General features: G+C 40.5%; 1 protein-coding gene, 1 non-coding gene and 1 pseudogene across 9 annotated transcripts in view; 2 read left to right on the forward strand and 1 right to left on the reverse strand.

The window, feature by feature from the left end:
* Window positions 1-20,984, forward strand: part of ACACA (acetyl-CoA carboxylase alpha) — a 322,008-nt gene that overhangs the window by 118,330 nt on the left and 182,694 nt on the right. For all 8 annotated transcript variants that reach the window (XM_056128109.1, XM_056128108.1, XM_056128110.1 and 5 more), the window contains 7 exons: window positions 834-932; window positions 3,030-3,136; window positions 7,857-7,967; window positions 13,521-13,730; window positions 17,540-17,710; window positions 19,183-19,344; window positions 20,128-20,291. In XM_056128109.1, coding sequence (XP_055984084.1) covers window positions 834-932; window positions 3,030-3,136; window positions 7,857-7,967; window positions 13,521-13,730; window positions 17,540-17,710; window positions 19,183-19,344; window positions 20,128-20,291 — 1,024 coding nt within the window. The remainder of the gene's footprint in view (window positions 1-833; window positions 933-3,029; window positions 3,137-7,856; window positions 7,968-13,520; window positions 13,731-17,539; window positions 17,711-19,182; window positions 19,345-20,127; window positions 20,292-20,984) is intronic.
* LOC130036385 (small nucleolar RNA ACA64) lies at window positions 6,306-6,431 on the reverse strand. The gene has a single exon (XR_008794415.1). It is a non-coding gene; the product is annotated as a small nucleolar RNA ACA64 (small nucleolar RNA).
* Window positions 10,239-11,082, forward strand: LOC130036130 (AH receptor-interacting protein-like; annotated as a pseudogene).

Here is a 20,984-nt window from a genome sequence, read left to right on the forward strand (position 1 = left end):
TATTCTGTTTTCCTTCTGTTTAATGTCCACTGGACCCTTTTTCTTACTATTACTGAATAAATAAATTTTTACCCTCTTCCTTTTGTTATTGTAATAGCCAGGAGTTACATAATTAGTTGTGGTACTCAAACACTTTTGTTTGCAGGGCTCACATACACTTGGTTGTAATGTGCTTAAGATCACACACTGTGGTTTTGGATCTCAAAGGCAGTGCCACCAAGATTTCACTGGGTGATATGAGGTGGTTCTGGGGATCACACTCATGGCCTCACTGCTACAACGCAGGCATTCACCCATTAAACCATATGCCTGAATAATATTATTATTTGTATTACTATTGTTATTAGTAGTGAATTATCAATGCTCAGAGAAACCCTTTTCTCCCTTTTATTTATTTATTAGTTTGGAGGGTTTGGGATTTTGGGTCACACTCAGTTATACTCAAAGGTTACTCTTGGCTCTACATTCAGGGGTCAGTCTTGGTGGTGCTTGCTCCCTTTTATTTCTTATATCCTGATTATTTGTCCAATTTTCTTTTTTTCTTCTCATGAGATGTTTAGGGTACTTTGATAACACAAAACTAAAAATAAAAACAAACCAACTTTGTTATTTGTTGATTCAGATCATGTAGGATAATAAAATCAGAGTTAGATTGGTGTAAAGATCTTGCTTTATTAAATGCTATAAAGGGCATAGCGATAACTCAAAATACGGTAGTCCACATAATGAAGTTTATGGATCGTCCTGATAAAGCGGAATAAGACAAAATTAATTATGTAGGGGACAAAATATATGAGGTCAAAGTGTTAGAGCGTTTTCTTCTTTTATTTTAGGTCCTCCTAGCCAAGCCATGTGGGCTTTGGGGGATAAGATTGCATCTTCCATAGTGGCTCAGACTGCAGGTATCCCAACTCTTCCCTGGAGTGGCAGTGGTAAGAAATGATTTCTTGTCTATACCTTGAAGTGCGGGAGTGCTCAGTAGTGAGGTATTTGGGGACATGGGTTCGGGCTTCAGTTTATTTAAAATACATTGGGATTCTAGAAATAGAGTCCAAATTGTCAGGTCTTAGGAATATAAATTTTATACTAGATACATAGATACTAGACTGTTATTTAGGTGATCTTAAAATTTAATTTGGAGAAACTCTGAGAAAGCACGTGTTCTTGTAGATGCAGGTCTTTGAGCAAGAGTGTAGCATTTTCCTCAGAAGACTTCCTAGGTGGGATTTGACTTTTGATCTGCCTCAGAGGCAACTTGGATTACTAAGAAAAACTTTACATTCATATACTCAAATTTTTGCCTACTAGTGTGTTCTTGGTCGCAGGTGGCAGTCTGTTAATGATTTGCTTTGCTTGTTTAATACTAGTCAACCTCTGATTTTCTCTTAATTTAGAAAATGAGGCTGGTTGTCAGTCTTCTGGCATGCAGTGGGTCTTATTTTCCTTAAAATTATGTATTTGTTTTATTTTTGAAGGCCATACGTATTGGTTTTGGGGACTCCTTCCATCTTGCGGTCCCTTCCAGCAGTAATTAGGGGAAAAGAGATGCTGGAGATCAAGCCCAGGCAACATGCAACATGCAAAACATACGCTTAGCCCTTTATGCCATCTCTCTGGTCTTAAAAATGATTTATTTTTGAGGAAGCCTTTGATGGGTGCCATGTGGATTAAAAATAGCTGATAGAAATATGAGCTTCCTTTTTTTAATTACTAAGCACTGGGAACAGACATACACTAAAATTCCTTTCAAATCGAGGCATCATTGTCTTGAGCAGATTTGGGCTCTTGTTACTCTGACTCTCTAGGGGAATTGCAATATCCTCCCTAGAGCTGCTGGGTCAAATAGTTTAAAATAAAAGACTGAATTTGTTCTTGTTTGAATGGGGAGACTATAGCAATCCCCTTGAGTACAGGGACATTCAGGGACATGGAATCATGACTCTGCTGAGACCAATAAAACCACCATTTTCATTTCCAAGGGCTCATAAAGATTGAATTATTTCTCAGACCTCTGCCCTGAAGCAGACCTGAACACACAAATCGAATGTATTTTGCCTGCTGAGTTTATGTGAAAAGTCCAAAACATGCTTGTTTTTTGAGGGAGGAGGCTCTTGTGTGTCCTTGCATTTTTACAAATTTCTCCCTGTGAACTCTTCTGACTTTTTTCAGTGTAAGAATACAAGTTTCCTAATCAATCCAAAGACTGATTAGGCTTTATGACATCCTTTGTTTTTTTGTCTCTCTGACCTCAATTTTCGACAAATAAGAGAGCAGTTTTAAGAATGTGTAACAGAAAATTGACAGAAAAAATAAGTTCTAGTAGTTGCTTTTGTTTTATTTTATTTTGTTTTATTTTTTTTAATTGACTATGGGGTTTTTTGTTACACCCAGTTGTGCTCAGAGTTTACTCCTGGCTCTGTATACAGGGATCACTTTTGACAGGGTTTGGGGGGCCATATAGGATACCAGGGATCAAACATGGATTGGTTGCATGCAAGCTAACCTGAATCCCTGTATTATCTCTCCAGTTCTCCCAGCCCCCCATAACTGTTTTTATTTTTTATTTATTTATTTTTGGTTTATGGGCCAAACCCGGGCTGGAGCGATAGCACAACGGGTAGGGCATTTGCCTTGCAAGCAGCCAACATGGCTGACCCGAGTTCAATTCCTCCGCCCTGCTCGGAGAGCTTGGCAAGCTGCCAAGAGTATCTCGCCTGCCCGGCAAAGCCTGGCAAGTTACCCATCACGTATTCTATATGCCAAACACAGTAACAATTGTCACAATGGAGATGTTACTGGGCCTGCTCAAGCAAATCGATGAACAACAGGAGGACAGTGACAGTAATGTGCCAAACCCAGTTGTGTTCCGGACATACTCCTGACTCTCTGCTCAGTTATCACTCCTGGCAGTGCTCAGGGGATCAAACATTGGTTGACTGTATAGCACTCTGCTTAGTGTACTGTTTCTCTGCCACCCCCTCACCACCACCTCCCCTCCAAGTCTTTAAAATAACTGTTGTCTATTTCAGGTCTCCGTGTGGACTGGCAAGAAAATGATTTTTCAAAACGTATCTTAAATGTTCCCCAGGAGCTTTATGAAAAAGGTTATGTAAAGGATGTGGATGATGGCCTGAAGGTAGGTCACTATCTCTAGGGAGTGATGCTTTTCAACAGACCAATTGTAGTCATAAACATAGAGATTTGGAGCTTGGTATGTGTGATACATACCCATGTGGCATTAGAGTTGTAAGATAAGGATGCATGTTTATAAAGTGAGAAAATCATTTATTTTTGGTTTGATGACACACCTGACAGTGCTCAGGGGCTACTCCTGGCTCTGTGCTCAGGTGTCACCTCTGGTGATGCTCGTATGTTGTCAAGACAAGTTTCTTACCTACAGCACTACTCAGGGTACTCAGGGAACCATGTTTTGCTGAGGATCCAGCCCTATCTTTCTCACCTACCTGCGTAGCTTTTGGAAAGATTGTTTTTTAGATTGTCAAAAAAGCATTAAGGAAGTATTGGTTCTTCTCTCCTTCTTTATCTGTCAGTGTTTGTTGGGAAAGTGGACCAGGGGTTGTGCTATAAGTAACATACTTTTTCTTGTGTCTTTGTTTAGCACTAAGAAGCCAAGCAGATAGGAATCAAATTAAGCCTGTGGCAACAATCATATTTGAATGCCCAAGTTAAACAATTCTGTCACTGGTTTGTGGAGGTGCTGAGTAACCACAGACTTCCCTCTCTGGAGACAATACTTTTACTGTTCAGCTTATTTAATGCCTACAAGCTGACAAAGAGAATATGTTCTGTGCAGTGGGCTGATCCCACAAGAAGAGACTAAGCTATGCTTGCTCACTTCTTCCTTTCAAGCTGACCAATGTCATAACTCACTTTTTTTTCCTTTGGGGCAGAGTGAAAAAGGGGGGCCAAGAAAGACTGAAAGCATTCCTCTAATTATTGTCCATCCAAGTACGTGGTCGCATTTGCGGCTGCTTGACAACTCAAAGTCTGTAACATTGATAAACCAGGTGGTGTATTACACCAGATTGGATGAAATGTAATGTAGAAGACAACAGAAGACTTAACCTGTAAAAAGCGAAGACCCAGGAGACCCTTTTTTCCAACCTTATCTGCTCCCCTCTTATCACTTCTTAATTTAATTGGAAGTCTCAGTTTTCACTGCAGATAGACAATGAAAGAGACTTGTTCAGAAAATACACTACCGGTATAAATTCAGGAGGAATGCTGAGTTCTCAGTTGCTTTTGGTTGTTTGTATTTATTTCATTTATTTACTTACTTAATTAATTTTATTAGTGAAACACGTGAGGTACAGTTATAGACTTACAAATTTTTGTGCTTGGGTTTCATTTATACAATGATCAAGTACCCATCCCTCCACCAGTGCACATTTTCTACCACCACAGGTCCCAGCATCCCTCCCACCCCCCATACCCCCCATCCCACCCTGCCTCTGTGGCAGGTCATTCCCTTTTGTTCTCTCTCTCTCCTTTTGGGTTCTGTGGTTTGCAAGAGAGGCATTGAGTGGCAATCACGTTTGGTCTATAGTCTACTTTCTGCATGCTTCTCCCGTCCTGGGAGGATCCTCCCAACACCCTTTATTTGGTGCTCCCTTCTCTATCTGAGCTTCCTTTTCCCCTAGCACGTGTGGCTGGCCTCCAAGTCATTTAAAAAAAAAAAAAACTGGGGCTGGAATGATAGTACAGTGGTTAGGGCTTTTGCTTGCACATGCCAACCCAGTTTTGATCCCCAACATCCCATATGGTCCCCTGAGCACTACCAGGAGTAATTCCTGAGTGCAGAGCCAGGAGTAACCCCTGTGCATCGCCAAGTGTCACCCAAAATGCAAAAATAAATAAAAGAAGAGTTTAAAATGTAAAATCTCCTATAATCTCCTTAATAAGAATTAATAATTCTAATTTAATTGCAAATGCTTTTATTCTGTTTGTTATAATTGCGAACAATAAGACCCCTTTCTAAAGAACAAGGTGTATATTGCTTATCAATTAAAATTTCTTTTTTCAGGCCAGAGAGATGCATAGGGTCTCTGGCCTTGCAAGAAGTAGACACAGGTTCAAGCTCCAGGACTTCATATAGTTCCCTCAGCCCACCAGTAGTGATCCTTGACCACAGAGCCAGAAATAAACCTTGAGCAGCACCAGGTGTGGCCCCCCCCAAAAAAAAAAAGAAAAAAACCTTTCCCTCCCAGCCCCCGGGTATATAATTATAAAAATTTTCTAGTAGAAAATTTAGTAACACTGCACTGTCGCACTGTCCTTCTCTTCATTGATTTGCTTGACCAGACACCAGTAACGTCTCCATTGTGAGACTCGTTGTAACTGTTTTTGGCATATCGAATACGTCCCGGGGAGCTTGCCAGGCTCTGTCGTGTGGGCGGGATACTTGGGATACTCTTGGTAGCTTGCTGGGCTCTCTGAGAGGGATGGAGAAATCGAACCGCTGTGCTATCGCTCAAGCCCAGAAAATTTAGTAAACTAAAAAATACGATGCTAAAACCACCTATATAATTCTAGCATCTGGAGATAAATCCCATTAACTTGATCATATATTTTCTTTCAGTCTTTTATTTATTTATTTATGATAACCTTTATTAATAAATCCCCATAATTATAGTTATGAAGATAATTAAATTATAGTTTTACTATAAGTGTCTTTCTTCATGGCATTAAAATTATTCTAATATGTATGTATATTTAATGAATAACCTGTGCTATATTTTTCATTTATTTTTTATTTTCATTAATTTTAGTGATGTAGAATAGTTTTATTTAGGAAATATGAGAGAGGATAGATAAGTAAATGACAGGAATTCTTCCCCCACTCTCCTTTTTGGGTGATCAAGTGGAATATACCAGTTTTTGAAGGCCACTTTTGTGTGTGTGTGTGTTTAAATTTGTTTTGGGTTCACATCTGGCTGTGCCTAGGGGTCACTCCTGGCATTGCTTAGGGGACCTTTTGTGGTGCCAGTGATCAAACCCAGGTCAGCTGTGGCTACACAAGTGCCTTACCTACTGTGCTAACTCTCTGGCCCATTAGACACCTTCTTTCTGACTTGTTTTGGTTATTCTTTTCTTTTTTTTTTTTCTCTCTGGGTGAATGAAAAACAGGTTGTTATACATGCAGGACAAGTAAGTGCTTTACCACTGAGTCATATCCCTGACTCTTGACCTAATCAATCATTTCATGTCCCAAAAGTGATCTTTTGGACAGGGACTCTGGGCATCCTGCAGGAGAAAAGGTGGGTCAAGATCAGAGGTTATGGGCAGCATGTATGGGCCTGGATTTCACCTCCCCAGAATGGAAAGTGGGCATTGAGTTTAGGCCCTCCTGACTCCGGACACTAAATCTCACCCATGGCCATCACTAGAGTCATGGGTGATTTTCAGATATACAAAATGCTCTTATTTTTCAGTCTTCTCAATATTTATGATTGTTCCTTTCATCTTTTATTGCCAGTGATTAAATCCATCATTCTGCTTGTAAGCATGAAAAGAATCGAATTAAGGGAAGTTCAGATGAGATAGGACTATGAGCTAAAGATTCTCATTTCTCATGTACTGACACAAATGAAAACTTGTAATGGTCTTTTTGTGGTGACACAAGTTTCTGCTATCGTTATAGTATATGCCTTAAAAGACTGGGAATCGGAAGAACGGTATCATGGGGAAGAGTGCTTGCCTTGCACACAGCTTACCGGGGTCTGTCTCTAGCACTGCATATGGTTCCTCTGAGCCCAGTGCCCAGAGTGAGTGCCCCAAGCACTGCAGGGTGTGGTTTAGTTCTCCCCACTAACTTCCCCTAAAAAGGACTGAAATGGTTTGCCAAAAAAAGCATTTTGAGAATTTAAAATTTTCTTGTTAAAATTTGGTTAATAGATGGGTAGAAACATCTGTTATCTCCCAATTTTATAGAATGTCATGTATTTCTCAAAAAATTTCAGGATCATCACCTGATTATTATATCGTATTATTATATAGTGCTATAAATATTGAAAACAACATGTGTTAAAAGTTCATTTCTAGCAAATTTTAATATTTCGATATCTTGTCTTTTTGTATTTTACAGAAGTTTCTTGGCACATGAGAGTGATTTGTTTGATATTTTGTGAGAATTTATATTCAAGTTATCAATTTACAATAATTAAAACACTTATTTTAATTTTTAAATAAAAGTGATGGGCAATAAATTAGTATCTGCATACTATAAGATTTCAATAACAGGCATGTATACAGTAAAAAGTGAAAGTTAACATATGTTCATCTTCCACTTATAAATCACCACTGGTCTATATTCTAGATGAGGTATTTTTTTTTTGCACTTACGTATGTGCTCAAATGAATGCATACATGCCATATATGAACATAGTATTTTATGCTGAGCATTGAACACAGGATCTCAATATTTATGATTGTTCCTTTCATCTTTTATTGCCAGTGATTAAATCCATCATTCTGCTTGTAAGCATGAAAAGAATCGAATTAAGGGAAGTTCAGATGAGATAGGACTATGAGCTAAAGAAGTGTGTGTGTTTGTTTAAATTTGTTTAAATAGGATCTCCTACATGAATGGCTGTTTTCTGTCACTGAATCACATATGTGGCCCTATATTCACTATTTCTTTAACATATGAAAGTGCCAGTTTTCTTTAGTTTAATATTATAATGTTCTATTATTTTCTTACCATAATGTTTTGTCTTCAGAATCATCCTGTTTTACTACATAAAGACCTACCAAGTGACAACATTCTAAAAGGATAAAAATACCGGTTTTCTTCTTCTTTGCTAATACCAATTTTCACTTTTCCTTTCTTCTTGAAGGCAGCAGAAGAAGTGGGTTATCCGGTAATGATCAAGGCCTCAGAAGGAGGAGGAGGAAAGGGAATTAGGAAAGTCAATAATGCAGACGACTTCCCTAACCTCTTCAGACAGGTAGAGTGGACATTTTTGTTTTGTTTTGTTTGTGTGAACTGTTGCATGTATCAAAGGTAGATAATTGAAATTAATGCTTTTTAATTTGGATGTCCATAAAATACTGTTCTAATATGCATATGTACAGTTTCGTTTTGTCTTTAACTAATTGTCTTTCTCTCTAGCCACCACCTGTTTATTAAATAAGCTTTGGGAAAATGTTTATTATGTCCAATATAAGTTTTTACTCAGGTAGTTGAAAAAGAATTATTGTGTTAGGTAGAAATACTCAGTTTCTCAGCTAGCTCTTACCTTGTGGTGTGGATCTGATGTTTGAGCTGCTTTTACATCGAGTTATCTTATAGTTTAAGAAAAAGCAGTTGATTGGGGCTGGCACAACAGTACAGTGGGGTAGAGACCTTGCCTTGCATGTGGCTGACCTGGGTTCAGTCCCTGGCATAACATATTGCCCCACAGCATTGCCAAGTGTGGTCCTCCTCTCCCCCAAAAAAAGGACTAGTTGATCAGCTGACTAGGGTCCCAGTGTTGCCTAGGGGACCTACCGTGCTAGGATTCAAACCTGGTTTCTTGCATGCAGAACATGTGCTCCAGCCCTTTGAGGATCACTCTTGCCTTTTTCAGTAGTTCTCAAAAGAGTAATCAGGCCTGGGGATATGGTGCTGCCAGCAGGTCACTCTGTACCTGTGAGGCGAGTGCATCAGAGCCTGATGGTGCCTTCAGGCTTCCAGATACCCTAAATTGCTGCTGTGCCTTTGACCAGACAGACACCAAAACTTGGGGCAAAGTTTACCAAGAAAGTAAACGGCCAAAAATTAGGTAGTTGTGGAAATCATCTGCCCCACAGGTAGGGGTAGAGTATGGGACGGGGGTATACTGGGGTTTATTGGAGTGGAGAATGGGCACTGGTGAAGGTGTAGGTGTTTCATTGTATGACTGGGTCTTAAACCCGAAAGCTTTGTAACTGCTCTCACAGTGGTCCAATAAATAAAATTATAAAAAATGGGAAAAAAAATGTAAGGTGGAGTTCATGCCCAATTCAATCAGCTAATCAGTGGCTGAATAAATAGCAGTTCTCCTACATAAAAAAAAAAAGTGATGGGCATTTTATTGGTCTTTGCAATTAAATTTTATGATATAAATTTTAAAAAAAGACTAATCAGGCCAACTTAAATTTTAGTGTTCAATGAGGAGGGTGCTATGGGTGAAGAATGAACTAGAACTGGGGCTTGAGTGACAGTACAGTGTGTAGAGTGTTTGCCTTGCATGCGGCTGACCCAGGTTCAATACCTAGCACCTCATAGAGGGTCCCTTGTGCACTGCCAGAAATAATTCCTTAGTGCAGAGCCAGAAGTAACCCCGAAGCATTGCCTGGTGTGACCCCTTCCCACTCAAAAAGGTGATCTAGAACTGATCGAGTCCTCACAGACACTAAATCTCAGTGTCAAAATATTCAGCCCTTGATTCTAACTAGGTGTTATGTGATTGCTAATATACCTAGCAATGTGTAGGAAAAAGATATAAATATTCTTTACAGAAAGATAATATCCAAGACCTTAAATTATTTTTATTCATATTGCAAAGGCAGTATCAAGCAATTAAAAAAAGTAGGCGTATCAGATTACATGGTTGAAAATTAAGAAAAAATTTAAGTCAGTATAAAAATAGATTTATAGAAGTTTAATAAATCTGGGGCTGGAGTGATAGCACAGCGGTAGGGCGTTTGCCTTGCATGCAGCCAACATGGCCGACCCGAGTTTGATTCCTCCGCCCCTCTCGGAGAACCCGGCAAGCTACCGAGAATATCTCGCCCGCATGGAAGAGCCTGGCAAGCCACCCGTGATGTATTCGATATGCCAAACACAGTAACAACAAAATCTCCAATGGAGACGTTATTGGGCCCACTCGAGCAAATCGATGAACAACGGGAGGGTCATACCCCAGACTCAATAAATCTGTACAAGAAGGACTTTAAAAATCTATTAATTAATAAACTCCAGGAAATTAAAGAAAGAATTAGAAATCTTGACAGAAAACTGGAAACTACAGAAGAGATAAGTGGAAATTTCAAAATTGAAAGTGTGATAACTAAAATTGAGAAGTGAATAGATGAGTTTAATAACATACTAAATGTGGTTCATCAATTAGTCATTGAATTGGAGGTGAGAAGAAAATACCAAAGCTTGAAAAGACAAAAAAAAGTGAAAAATAAAGAATGGCACATGAGAGAGATGGTATGTAAAAGTGACCAGGAGAGAGTGGCGAGGAAGGAGGATGGTGGCTGTCATCACTAGACTCCACCAGAATGGGATCCAAAAGCATGTGATACAGGAGGGCCAAGGAGCCCTCCCTGACTATCAGGATGGAACCAAGGCCACATTCCATTACCAGGCTGCATATTGACAAAGGACGCTGCCGTACTGGATGATAGCTGGGCACAGGGCCAATCCATGGAGCTTCTCATCAGCAAGAAGTTCAGACTGTCTGTGTGGGAGACCATCATGTGCACCATGTGTTTCAGGGAGATCTTCAACTTCCACTGTGACATCAAGCACATGGTTTCCTACCCACTGGTGGCCAAGAGTCTTCACAGCATTGTAGTGGGCAAAGACCTGATGGAGGGTCAGTGGCTCTGCTGCAGTATGGCCCAGATTGCACAATGGCATGTTACTGGGTCACGCAGACCTGAGTGTCCTGCAGCAGCATCCCCAACCTCTGGTTCTCAATATAGAATGCTAAAGGTGGAGAACCCCAGTACATACCAGTAGGACTCCTGAGTCATGATGGAAAAGAAGGTGAAGGAGATGCAGCTCCACCAGGAGGGGAACCAGCTGTATCATGAGGGCCACGTGCAGGAAGCAGCTGCCAAGTACCGTGATGCCATCACCTGCCTCAAGAATCTACAGATGAAGGAACAGCCTGGCTCCCAGGGCTAGATCCAGCTGGACTAGTAGATCACTCTGCTGCTGCTCAACTATTGTCAGTGCAGGCTGGTGGCCTAGGAGGACAAAGCCCTGGACCACTGCTTTTCCATCCTCACCAATGACAACATGAACACTTGATTCAAGTGGGGCAAGGCTCACACAGCTGTGCAGAATGCCCAGAAGGCCCAGGCTAACTTTGCCAAGGCTGCAGCTGGACCCTACCCTGGCACCCATGGTGAGCTAGAAACTGCATACCTTGAAGGCCAAGATCTGGCAGAAGGACCAGAAAGACAGTGCCTGCTTCCAGGGCATCTTCACTGACTGGCCTGCCCTGCCCACTTGTCTTCTGCTTCTCAGTACATGAAGACCTTGTTCTTTCACACAAAAATAAATAAAAGGACCAGGAAAACTCATTCCATCTCTAGATACATGCCCATTTACAACAGGATTTTGTCGCTCCCTCAATCAAATAGTTTCTTTTCCCACCTTTTTAATTTTGGTTGATCTTGTGATTTATTTTTGACCAATAACACATGGCAGAGAAGTTATCAAAAATAAAATCAGTCGATGGTCATTTCTGAAAATGGATTTCTCAGAACAAATGGGAACTCAGAGGATAGAGCTGGGAGCAGAGAGGAGTCATGGATTAGGAAACTACAAGAACAATATGGGAATTAAAACATACCCGTGGATTTTCGGAACCTGGCAACATATACCCATCTGGATTTCAGAATTGATATGGACCAGTGATGACTTCCCATCTTCCTGTCTTTGAACAGGAATATCTTTTACATTCACCTCTCCCCATTTTGTTATTAAATATTGGGGTGCTGGGAGAGCACTTGTCTTTTTAGTTCCCAGGTCTCAGGTCTTTGGATCAAAAGAAATTGTACCTGAGTTATTATTGAACCCATATGACATCGTTTGCTTCTGGATATGACTCATGAGAGAATGGACATCAAGTCTAATGTCATTATTGGATAAGATTTTTGGGGGTCTTGGGAGGAATGAATCTGTCTTGCATGTGAGAGTTCTATGAATTATTGTGACCAGAGGGTGAAACTAGTGGAGTGTTTGCAGAGATGGCTACAGTAACTTCTTTTGTTGTATATGTTCTTTTACATTTTGACTTTGCCTTTCCTCCCTGTAAGAGCAGGCTTTGCTTTTCCCACTCCATTGATCTTAGCTGGTCTTATGTCTTGCCTAGACCATTAGAATGTAACCAGATTGGCCTCCTATGATTCTGTATAGCCTGAAAAAGCTTTATTGCTTTATCCTCATTCTTGGAAGACTGTTGAAGAAGCCCAATGTAGCTTACTGAAGGATGAAATTAGTAGAGATGGACTGTTGCAATCAATTTAAGTCACCAGAAATTTAAGTGAGACCTCTCAGTACCATTCAGCCACCAAGTTTTGAAAGAAAAGAGTTGCTGCTATAGAGTTCTATATCCAATATTAAGATACTTCACAACTGAAAACAAAAATCTTTTGACTGCACATAAATCCCAACCAAGACCCAGAGAACTAGCAGATAAGTGCAGCATCATGTACAAATAAATGTTCATATCCGAAATAAGCCACTGAGTTTTAAGGTGATATATTCTGTAGCACAATAGAACATAAAAAATATAGAACATAATGACACATGGGATACAGCAAGGTGATCTATGTTATGTACTCTGATTATCTATGAAGGCAGAACGAGTAGGACCAATATTTGAAGATATAATGACTAAAATTTTTCTTGGGCTAAAAAAGATAAAAGATTATAGTGAATGCAGAGTCAAAGATTCTTTGAGCCCTACAAAATTGGTGTAGAAAGAGCCACATCTAGGTTTATTAGAATTAGTCATCCATCTCACTCCTCTTATTGAAGAGAAAGGATGGGGCTAAAGTGATAGTACAGTAGGTAGGGTGTTTGTTCTGCATATGGTCAATCTGGGTTCAATACCCAGCATCCCATATGGTCCTCTGAGCACTGCTAGGTGTGGACCAAAAACAGGGGTGGGCAGGAGGGAGAGAAAGGAAGAGAACATGTTCTGCATCCAGTATTAATATGCTTCAAAACAGAAGTCCTTTGACTATAGTAATTACTGTATTTAATGTCAGGTGAACCAGAAAAGCACCTAGTCTGGAGCAAGTTATATATTGTCCTAATTTTTGTTTTTTTGGGCCACACCTGGTTGTCCTCAAGGATCACTTCTCATGAGACTTGGGGGAACATAGTGGTGCCTGGGGATCCATCCCAGGTGAGCTGTGTGAAAGGCAAGCACATTATCTGCTGTATTATTTCTCCAACCCTGGGAGCAAGCTGTATATTTGACTGGAGTTGATGGCAGTGTTTTACCCTCTTCTGGGATGCGTGTGTGTTTTCAAAATATTTTGTTCTTTACCTTGAAATATTGGATGTTCATACTTTTTACCAGTTACTTTTGGTTGTGTAATTAAGAATGTGGTATCCTAAAAATAGAGGGAGGGCATGAGCTATATTTTATTTGCGCTTGTATTTCTCCTGATTAATATGATCCTTGACACTGTAGGCATCTGCCTGCCTTTTGGAATTAAAGCAGCTCATCAGGAGATACAAATGTCACTTAATAATTTGTTTTAATTTTATTTCCTCTCTGTTCTAGGTTCAAGCTGAAGTCCCTGGATCACCTATATTTGTAATGAGATTGGCCAAACAGTCACGTCATCTGGAGGTGCAGATCTTAGCAGATCAGTATGGCAATGCCATCTCTTTGTTTGGTCGTGATTGCTCAGTACAGCGGAGGCATCAGAAGATTATTGAAGAGGCACCTGCTGCTATTGCTACTCCAGCAGTATTCGAACACATGGAACAGGTATGTATATGAAAAATGCTACAATTACTGTTTTCTTACAGAGAATTAACTGTTGCTCATTCAATTCATATACTAATAAGAATAGCTGGATTTTAAGGAATGATTCTGTTTTGTTTTGTTTTTTTCTTTTAATTTTTGGTCTATACCTGGCAGTACTCAGGTCTGACTCCTGACTCTGCACTCAGGGACCACTCCTGGTAGGCTCAGGGGATCATATGGGACACCAGGGATTGAACACGGGTCAAGTGCATGCATGGTAAACGCCTTACCCACTGTACTATCACTCTGGTCCCTGAAATGATTCTTGATAATTGATAAAATTGTATTTTTTTTTCCCTAGAGAAGTAATAATTTTACTGTTCTGGATGTGTTGCCAATGAATATTTTATTTTTTTATTTTGGGGGGCCTCCTGACCAGTGCCTAGGGACCCTGGTGTCGCTCCCAGCAGTTTTCAATCAGCCAGTCCAGTGGTTCATTGCAGGATGTGATACTATGCAGGCCCTGCATGGTGTGACCAACAGGGCCACCCTGGCAGTGCTTGGTGGGGCTGCCAGGGAAGAAACATCAGTTGATGCTAGGGGGAGTCACGTGCTGGGGATTGAATGGGGATTGGGCTTTTGCAAAGTAAGTACCCTAACCCCCATATTGTCTCCCTAACCCACCAATAAACATTTTAAGCTCTTAAAATAACTAACAGGTTTGGAAAACATCTGCACTATTTTGAATAGGGATAAAAGAAAAATGTTTTCTGATTTTTTGTTTTGTATTGTTTGTTGTTTGGGGGCCTTACCTGGTGGTAGTGCTCAGTGCTATTCCCAGTCATGTTTGGTGGCTGTAATGGACATATGCAGTGTTGGCCACCAAACTTAAGGCTCTAGCATGTAGAGCAAATGCTCCTTGAACTTTCTCCCTAATCCCCTGTTTGTTTATTTATTTTGGCCTTTATTTTTTTTTCCGGCAGGGCAGGTATCACTCTTGGCTCTGTGCTTAGGAATACTTTTGGCGAGAGGCTCATAGGACCATCTGAGGTGCTAGTTATCAAACCTAGGTTGGCTGTGTGTGGGTCACACTACACTATCTCTCCAGCGCATGTTTTATTTTTAATATTTCTATTTGGTTTTTTAAAACATGCTGGTGATAAGTAGACAGTTCTACTTTCTAGCTTGATTATCAGTGATTCTTTAGGTGAATTATTGAAAATCCATTCATTCTCTCTTGAAAGATGCTCTAGGCTCTTTAAGTTTATATATTCTATTTTCTATTTTTGTACAGAAGAGAATCTGTTAGCAATGTTAAAGGTTTCCTTGAAAATAGTTGTTTCAGGGATCTGAACATACTTTTCTGGATTTGTGAATTTCTTCATCAATTTTGAAATACATTTTCAGTCTTTGTTTTCTAAATTCCATACAGACTATATTGTTTGTGTTGGAAGCTTAATTCCTTTGTGTATCTATTGAGATATCCTTGTTTTCTTCCCGGTTGTCTTCTGGATGCGAGGGGGCCACATCTGAGGTTACTTTACCAGCTGTGCCAGTAGTTCAAAGCTAGCACTCAGAAAGTCTAAGGGCCAACAGAGCTATTGTAGTGTTTGCTCAGTGGTGCTTGCAGAGCTGCCAGATACTTGGGGAGGCCATGCAGTGCCAGAATAGAGCTTGAATCCTTGTGTATACAGGACTTATGCCTCCAACCTGCACTATCTTCTCAGCCCTTAAGAAGCCCTCAGATTGCTATAATAGAGATAGAGTCTTAACCCAAGAGTGCAAGGGTTAAGGTTTTTGTTTGCATATGGCCCTCCCAGGTTCAGTCCCTGAAACTGCATAGCATACCCTGAGCACTGCCAGAAGTGATCCTTGACCACAGATCCAGGGGTAGCACCTCCTGTATGGTCCAGACACCTCCCACCATAAAAGAAAAAGGAAAAAACACCCCACAAAACATAAAATCTAAAGAGCCATCAAAATAAAAAAGTCACTGATATAAGTATGTGTAAGTTTTATTTCCCTTTCTAATTATAGTTTGGAGATGAACTGGTACTGAGGAGCCAGGTCTATTGCTGTACCGTTTTCTAGGACAGGAGTTGACAACTATAGTCACAGGCCAAGTCCAATCTACCAACTGATTTTAAAAATTTTTACAGGCACATAGTTGTACTAATTCTTAAAAATATATACTCTTTGGCTGCTTTATCCCTGCGTGGCCTGGCATGTTGAGTAAATATGACAGAGAGGTCAGAGGTATAGGTCAGTGACTTCAGATAATACCATGGGATAGTTCATGGCTCCCAAAACTTGAAATGTTACTAATTGGCCTTTACCCCAAAGCAGTTTGTCAACTTTTTCACTGGGGTGATTCTCATCATCTTGCTGATCAAAGTTATCTCACAAAATTTTGTGTATGTTGTGTTCTGTAGCAGGGAGACAGAGAAAATACAGTCGAAGTGTATAAAAATATCATCCACGGAACTAGACAGACAGGATAGGGGTTTGCACATGTCACTGACCGTGATTAATTCCCATTCCCAGCACCACGTTGTACCCTGATCACCTTTGGGAGCAACCCCCAACCACAGAGCTGGGCATAGCCCAAACTCCAACCCTATTCTAAAATATATATGTTTTAGAATTTACATATATAACCTCTGCTCACATTCCATTGGACAAATTTCAGGTACACAGTCACACTTATCAAGCAGCAAGGACTGTTAGGAAATGTTAGGAAATGTAGTCACTAACTGGATAGCCAGATATGCAGCTGAAACAGCTTTCTGCCCAAATTTGATAATTTCTGTTTAGGTAAGTGTGTAGGCTATCTAAAAGAGACACAGTCCAAGTAAGGGAGAAATTTATTATGTTAATATTTTCAGGTTTTGGGTTGTACCTGGCAGTTCTCAGGACTTAACTCCGGGCTCCATGCCCTGAGATCACTGCTAGCAGTGCTCGGGGGACCATACATAGTTCCAATGATTGAACCCAGATTGATATGTAGGCAAGCACCTTAATCCCTTGTACTATTTCTCTTGATGCCAAAGATTGTTTTTTTTCCTCCACATAATCTAAGGTGACTAGTAGGACAGTTTTACTCCGTCTGCCCATTTTGGGATTCAGGTTCTTTTTGTGGTAATCTTAGTGTGTTCTCACTTGCCTGTTTGAATATGATTTGTACCTTCATGACCATGTTCCTCCTGTCCATACGAAGGGAAAAACCTGGGGGCTGGAGGTTAGCGGGTAGGGCATTTGCCTTGCACACGGCCGACCCAGGTTCAATCCCCGACATCCCATGTGGTCCCCCGAGCACTGCCAGGAGTAATTCCTGAGTGCAGAGCCAGGAGTAATCCCTGAGCATTGCCAGGTGTGACTCAGAAATAAAAAAAAGAAAAGAAAAGTGGGAATCTGGGTAGAAAATAAGCTTATTTTCAAACATGAGTCATGGATTTTGCATATCACCCAACAATGCTGTATCACATTACTCAAAACTTAATCACTAGCTATATTAGAGTTTGGAAAATCTAATATTTTAGATAAGAATACTGGAAGCTAGGGCACAACTATGAGTGTATCACAGTGGTTTTGTTTTTTCCTATACTTGGGCTGATAGTATGAGGTTGCCTTCATGTCACATGAAAATGACTCTTTCCCTTAACTTTGAATTATTGAGTTTAACCATCAAAGGATATTGTATAATTATCAGAAAAAATTTGTTCTCAGTTGACTGAAAGTGTTTTATGGCACTTGATAGCTGAGTTAGTATCTATAGATACTCAGCCACCAACAGTACAAGATTACTTATGTTTGCATCTTTCTCCATTGAGTGTGCGGTGAAACTTGCCAAAATGGTTGGTTATGTGAGTGCTGGAACTGTGGAATACCTCTATAGCCAAGATGGCAGCTTCTACTTCCTGGAACTGAACCCCCGGCTACAGGTGGAGCACCCTTGTACAGAGATGGTAGCTGATGTCAATCTCCCTGCAGCGCAGCTCCAGGTGAGTCACCTTAACCTTGGCTCAGTGGGTTGGTTGGGGAAGTCTGGAATGTCATAGAAGTAGAAAAACTGGATTAACCAGGGTCTGATAAGAGAAAAGTACCTCCTATCTGAGTCTAAGCTAATGTTCACCTCACGCTTGTGTGGTTTATGATATGTGGGTTAGTTTTCCATATGTCATTCAAACCTAGGAATATTGTGTTTAACTAAACAATTTAATTGTGAACTATGATATTTTTGAAAAAGAGAACTAAAGATAGTGTCGTTTACTAAAAGCTTCATCAGTTTATTATAAACTATAGCATCAGTGGGGAGATCCTGGGTTGGATGAAGCCCCAGTACCTTAAAATAGCAGCACACTTGACAATTATGTAATTGTCTTCCATTCCCTTTACTAGTCAGTGTTGAAATAGTTCCACCATAAGAGTGGTGGTTTAGATTTTTTGGCCATTTCTCTGGTAGGACTGTGGCATTACACTTTTATAATATTTATCGTGAATATTTTCTCCATTTATCCTAGAAACAGATGTTAAGGGAAAGCACTAATTGCTAAAAATTAGATTTTAAATTATTTCAAACATGTTCTTTGGACACACTGTGAATCCTTTCGGAGCTCTGGTTAGAGTTAGGTGATTGTGTACTTCCACTGGTGATTTGTGGGAGCAGAGGAGATGAATATGGACAGGTAAGACTGTCCAGCTATCTGACCTTTCAGGATAACCATTTGCTCGAGCGGGCCCAGTAACGTCTCCATTGGAGACTTTGTTGTTACTGTGTCTGGCATATCGAATACTCTCGGTAGCTTGCCGGGCTCTCCGAGAGGGGTGGAGGAATCGAACTCGGGTCGGCCATGTTGGCCGCGTGTAAGGCGAACGCCCTACCCGCTGTGCTATCGCTCCAGCCCTCAGGATAACCATTAACATAGATTATTTCCTTGATTTTTTTTTAACCAAAAAGTAAAGAAATGGAAAAATGATAATGGAAGCAAAAATCATTAGTATTGCAATGAGACACTTTTTGGATATAGTACATCAATGGTGACATTGTGTTTCAAGTAACTTGGAGTTACTCTTTGAATAATTATATAATCACTGTCACTGTCCTCCCATTGTTCATCGATTTGCTCAAGCGGGCCCAGTATCATCTCCATTGTGAGACTTGTTTTTACTGTGTTTGTCATATTGAATACGTCACGGGTAGCTTGCCAGGCTTTGCTGTGTGGGCGAGATACTCTGGGTAGCTTGCCGTGCTCTCCGAGAGGGGTGGAGGAATCGAACTCGGGTCAGCCATGTTGGCCGCTTGCAAGGCAAATGCCCTACCTGCTGTGCTATCGCTCCAGCCCAATCATATAATATTGGCTGTAAAATATGGTTTATGTGGTGGCTTATATAGTGAAATTTTTTATAGGTAATCTAACGGCCTTCATGTTTTAAAAAATGTAGCTAGAAAATGATGTATTTTTTTCCCTTTCAGATTGCCATGGGGATCCCTCTATACAGAATCAAGGATATACGTATGATGTATGGTGTATCTCCCTGGGGTGATGCACCCATTGATTTTGAAAATTCTGCTCATGTTCCTTGCCCACGGGGCCATGTTATTGCTGCTCGGATCACTAGTGAAAATCCAGATGAGGTAATCCCATCACTTAAAAGTTAAAAGACCCTTTCCTTTCCTTTTCCTTTTCCTTTCCCTTTTCCTCTTTCTTTTTCTTTTTTTTTTTGGGGGGGGGGGACCACACATGGTGGTGCTCAAGGGTTAATATTGTCTATGTACTCAAGAATATACTCCTGGTGATGCTCAGGGCATTGTATGGATGCCAGGTATTGAACCTGGGTTGGCTGCGTGCAAGGCAAATGCCCCATGTGCTGTACCCACTGTACTATTGCTTGGGCCCCTTGAAAGACTTACTTTCTTGTTTGCTTTGTGAACTTTATCAAGAAGATGAACTTTATCAAGGGAGACAAAGAAGATGACAGATAAGTAAAAGGGCTGGAACATATACGTTATATGTGGGAGCACTAGGCTTCCCCCTTCCCCCCTCGCCACCACTCCCCTAGGGTTCTCCTGGAATAACCTGTGAGAGGAAAGTGGGGGAAATCCTATTTGAGGGCAGTTTGAAATATCTTGTGACTTCCTCTGGAGATGGAAATTTATAGAGATTTCAGGACAACCAGACCAATAACTGATCTTTGCCATTGGCCAGTTAATTGTACTTCAGTAACTACTAGTTTTCAGTGGGTCTATAGTACTGGATATTGACTCAAGCCTTGTGTGTGTGTGTGTGTGTGTGTGTGTGTGTGTGTGTGTAATTTCTGCTTTTGTGTGTGTTTAATACAAAGCCTAAGCAATGAATTTCTGAACGCACTCTTCCTTAAAAATACACTTTTGATTTTCATACTCTTTATTTTTTAACAGGGTTTTAAGCCAAGCTCAGGAACAGTTCAGGAGCTGAATTTCCGCAGCAACAAGAACGTTTGGGGTTATTTCAGTGTTGCTGCTGCAGGGGGACTTCATGAATTTGCAGATTCCCAATTTGGGCACTGCTTTTCCTGGGGAGAAAACAGAGAAGAAGCAATTTCGTGAGTATAATAGCATTGGACAACAGTTTACATTTTGTTTTATGTTCTACTTTTGCCTTTGGGCCATGCTCAGTGCTGCGCCAGGGCTACTGTCAGCATAGAGCTCAGGGTCGCTCCTGATGGTACTTTGTGCCAGGGTTCCCTGGGCCTCTAGCATACAAAACTTGTGCACAGTTTTTCTGAGCTATCTCCCCAGCCTCTGTTGACTTTAACATGTTTTCTATTCTGGTTTTTTATTTGGCAGATTTTTTTGTTTGTGTCTTTTTAAAAATGTTGTTAAGTATTTTTGATGAACTTACAAAATTGGTAGCTTTAAAGACAACATTTTCCATAGAAGGAACATTATTGTTACAGGAAGGTGAATTCTTGATGAGCAACTTGCCATCCTAATATCATAGAAAAAAGTGTTATTTGTCATCAAAATAGAGAGGTAGTACATGGGTTAAGGCTTTTGTCTTGCATTCTGCTTACCTTGGTTAACTCCCTGGCACAGCTTATGGTCCCAGAGTCCCACAAACATTACCAGCAGTGATTTCTGATCACCGAGCCAGGAGTAAGCCCTGAGCACGTCCAGGTGAGGGCCAGAAACCACCCTCCCCAATAGATTTATAGTTATAAATGTCACATAGTCATCTGAAATAATGAAATGAAACTGCTTCTACTTTTCATCTGAAAAGAATGAGGGAGTAGCTA

The sequence above is a fragment of the Sorex fumeus genome, unplaced genomic scaffold (genome assembly GCF_029834395.1).
Source record: "Sorex fumeus unplaced genomic scaffold, SorFum_2.1 ptg000063l, whole genome shotgun sequence".
In the NCBI taxonomy this organism is placed as follows: Eukaryota; Metazoa; Chordata; class Mammalia; order Eulipotyphla; family Soricidae; genus Sorex; species Sorex fumeus.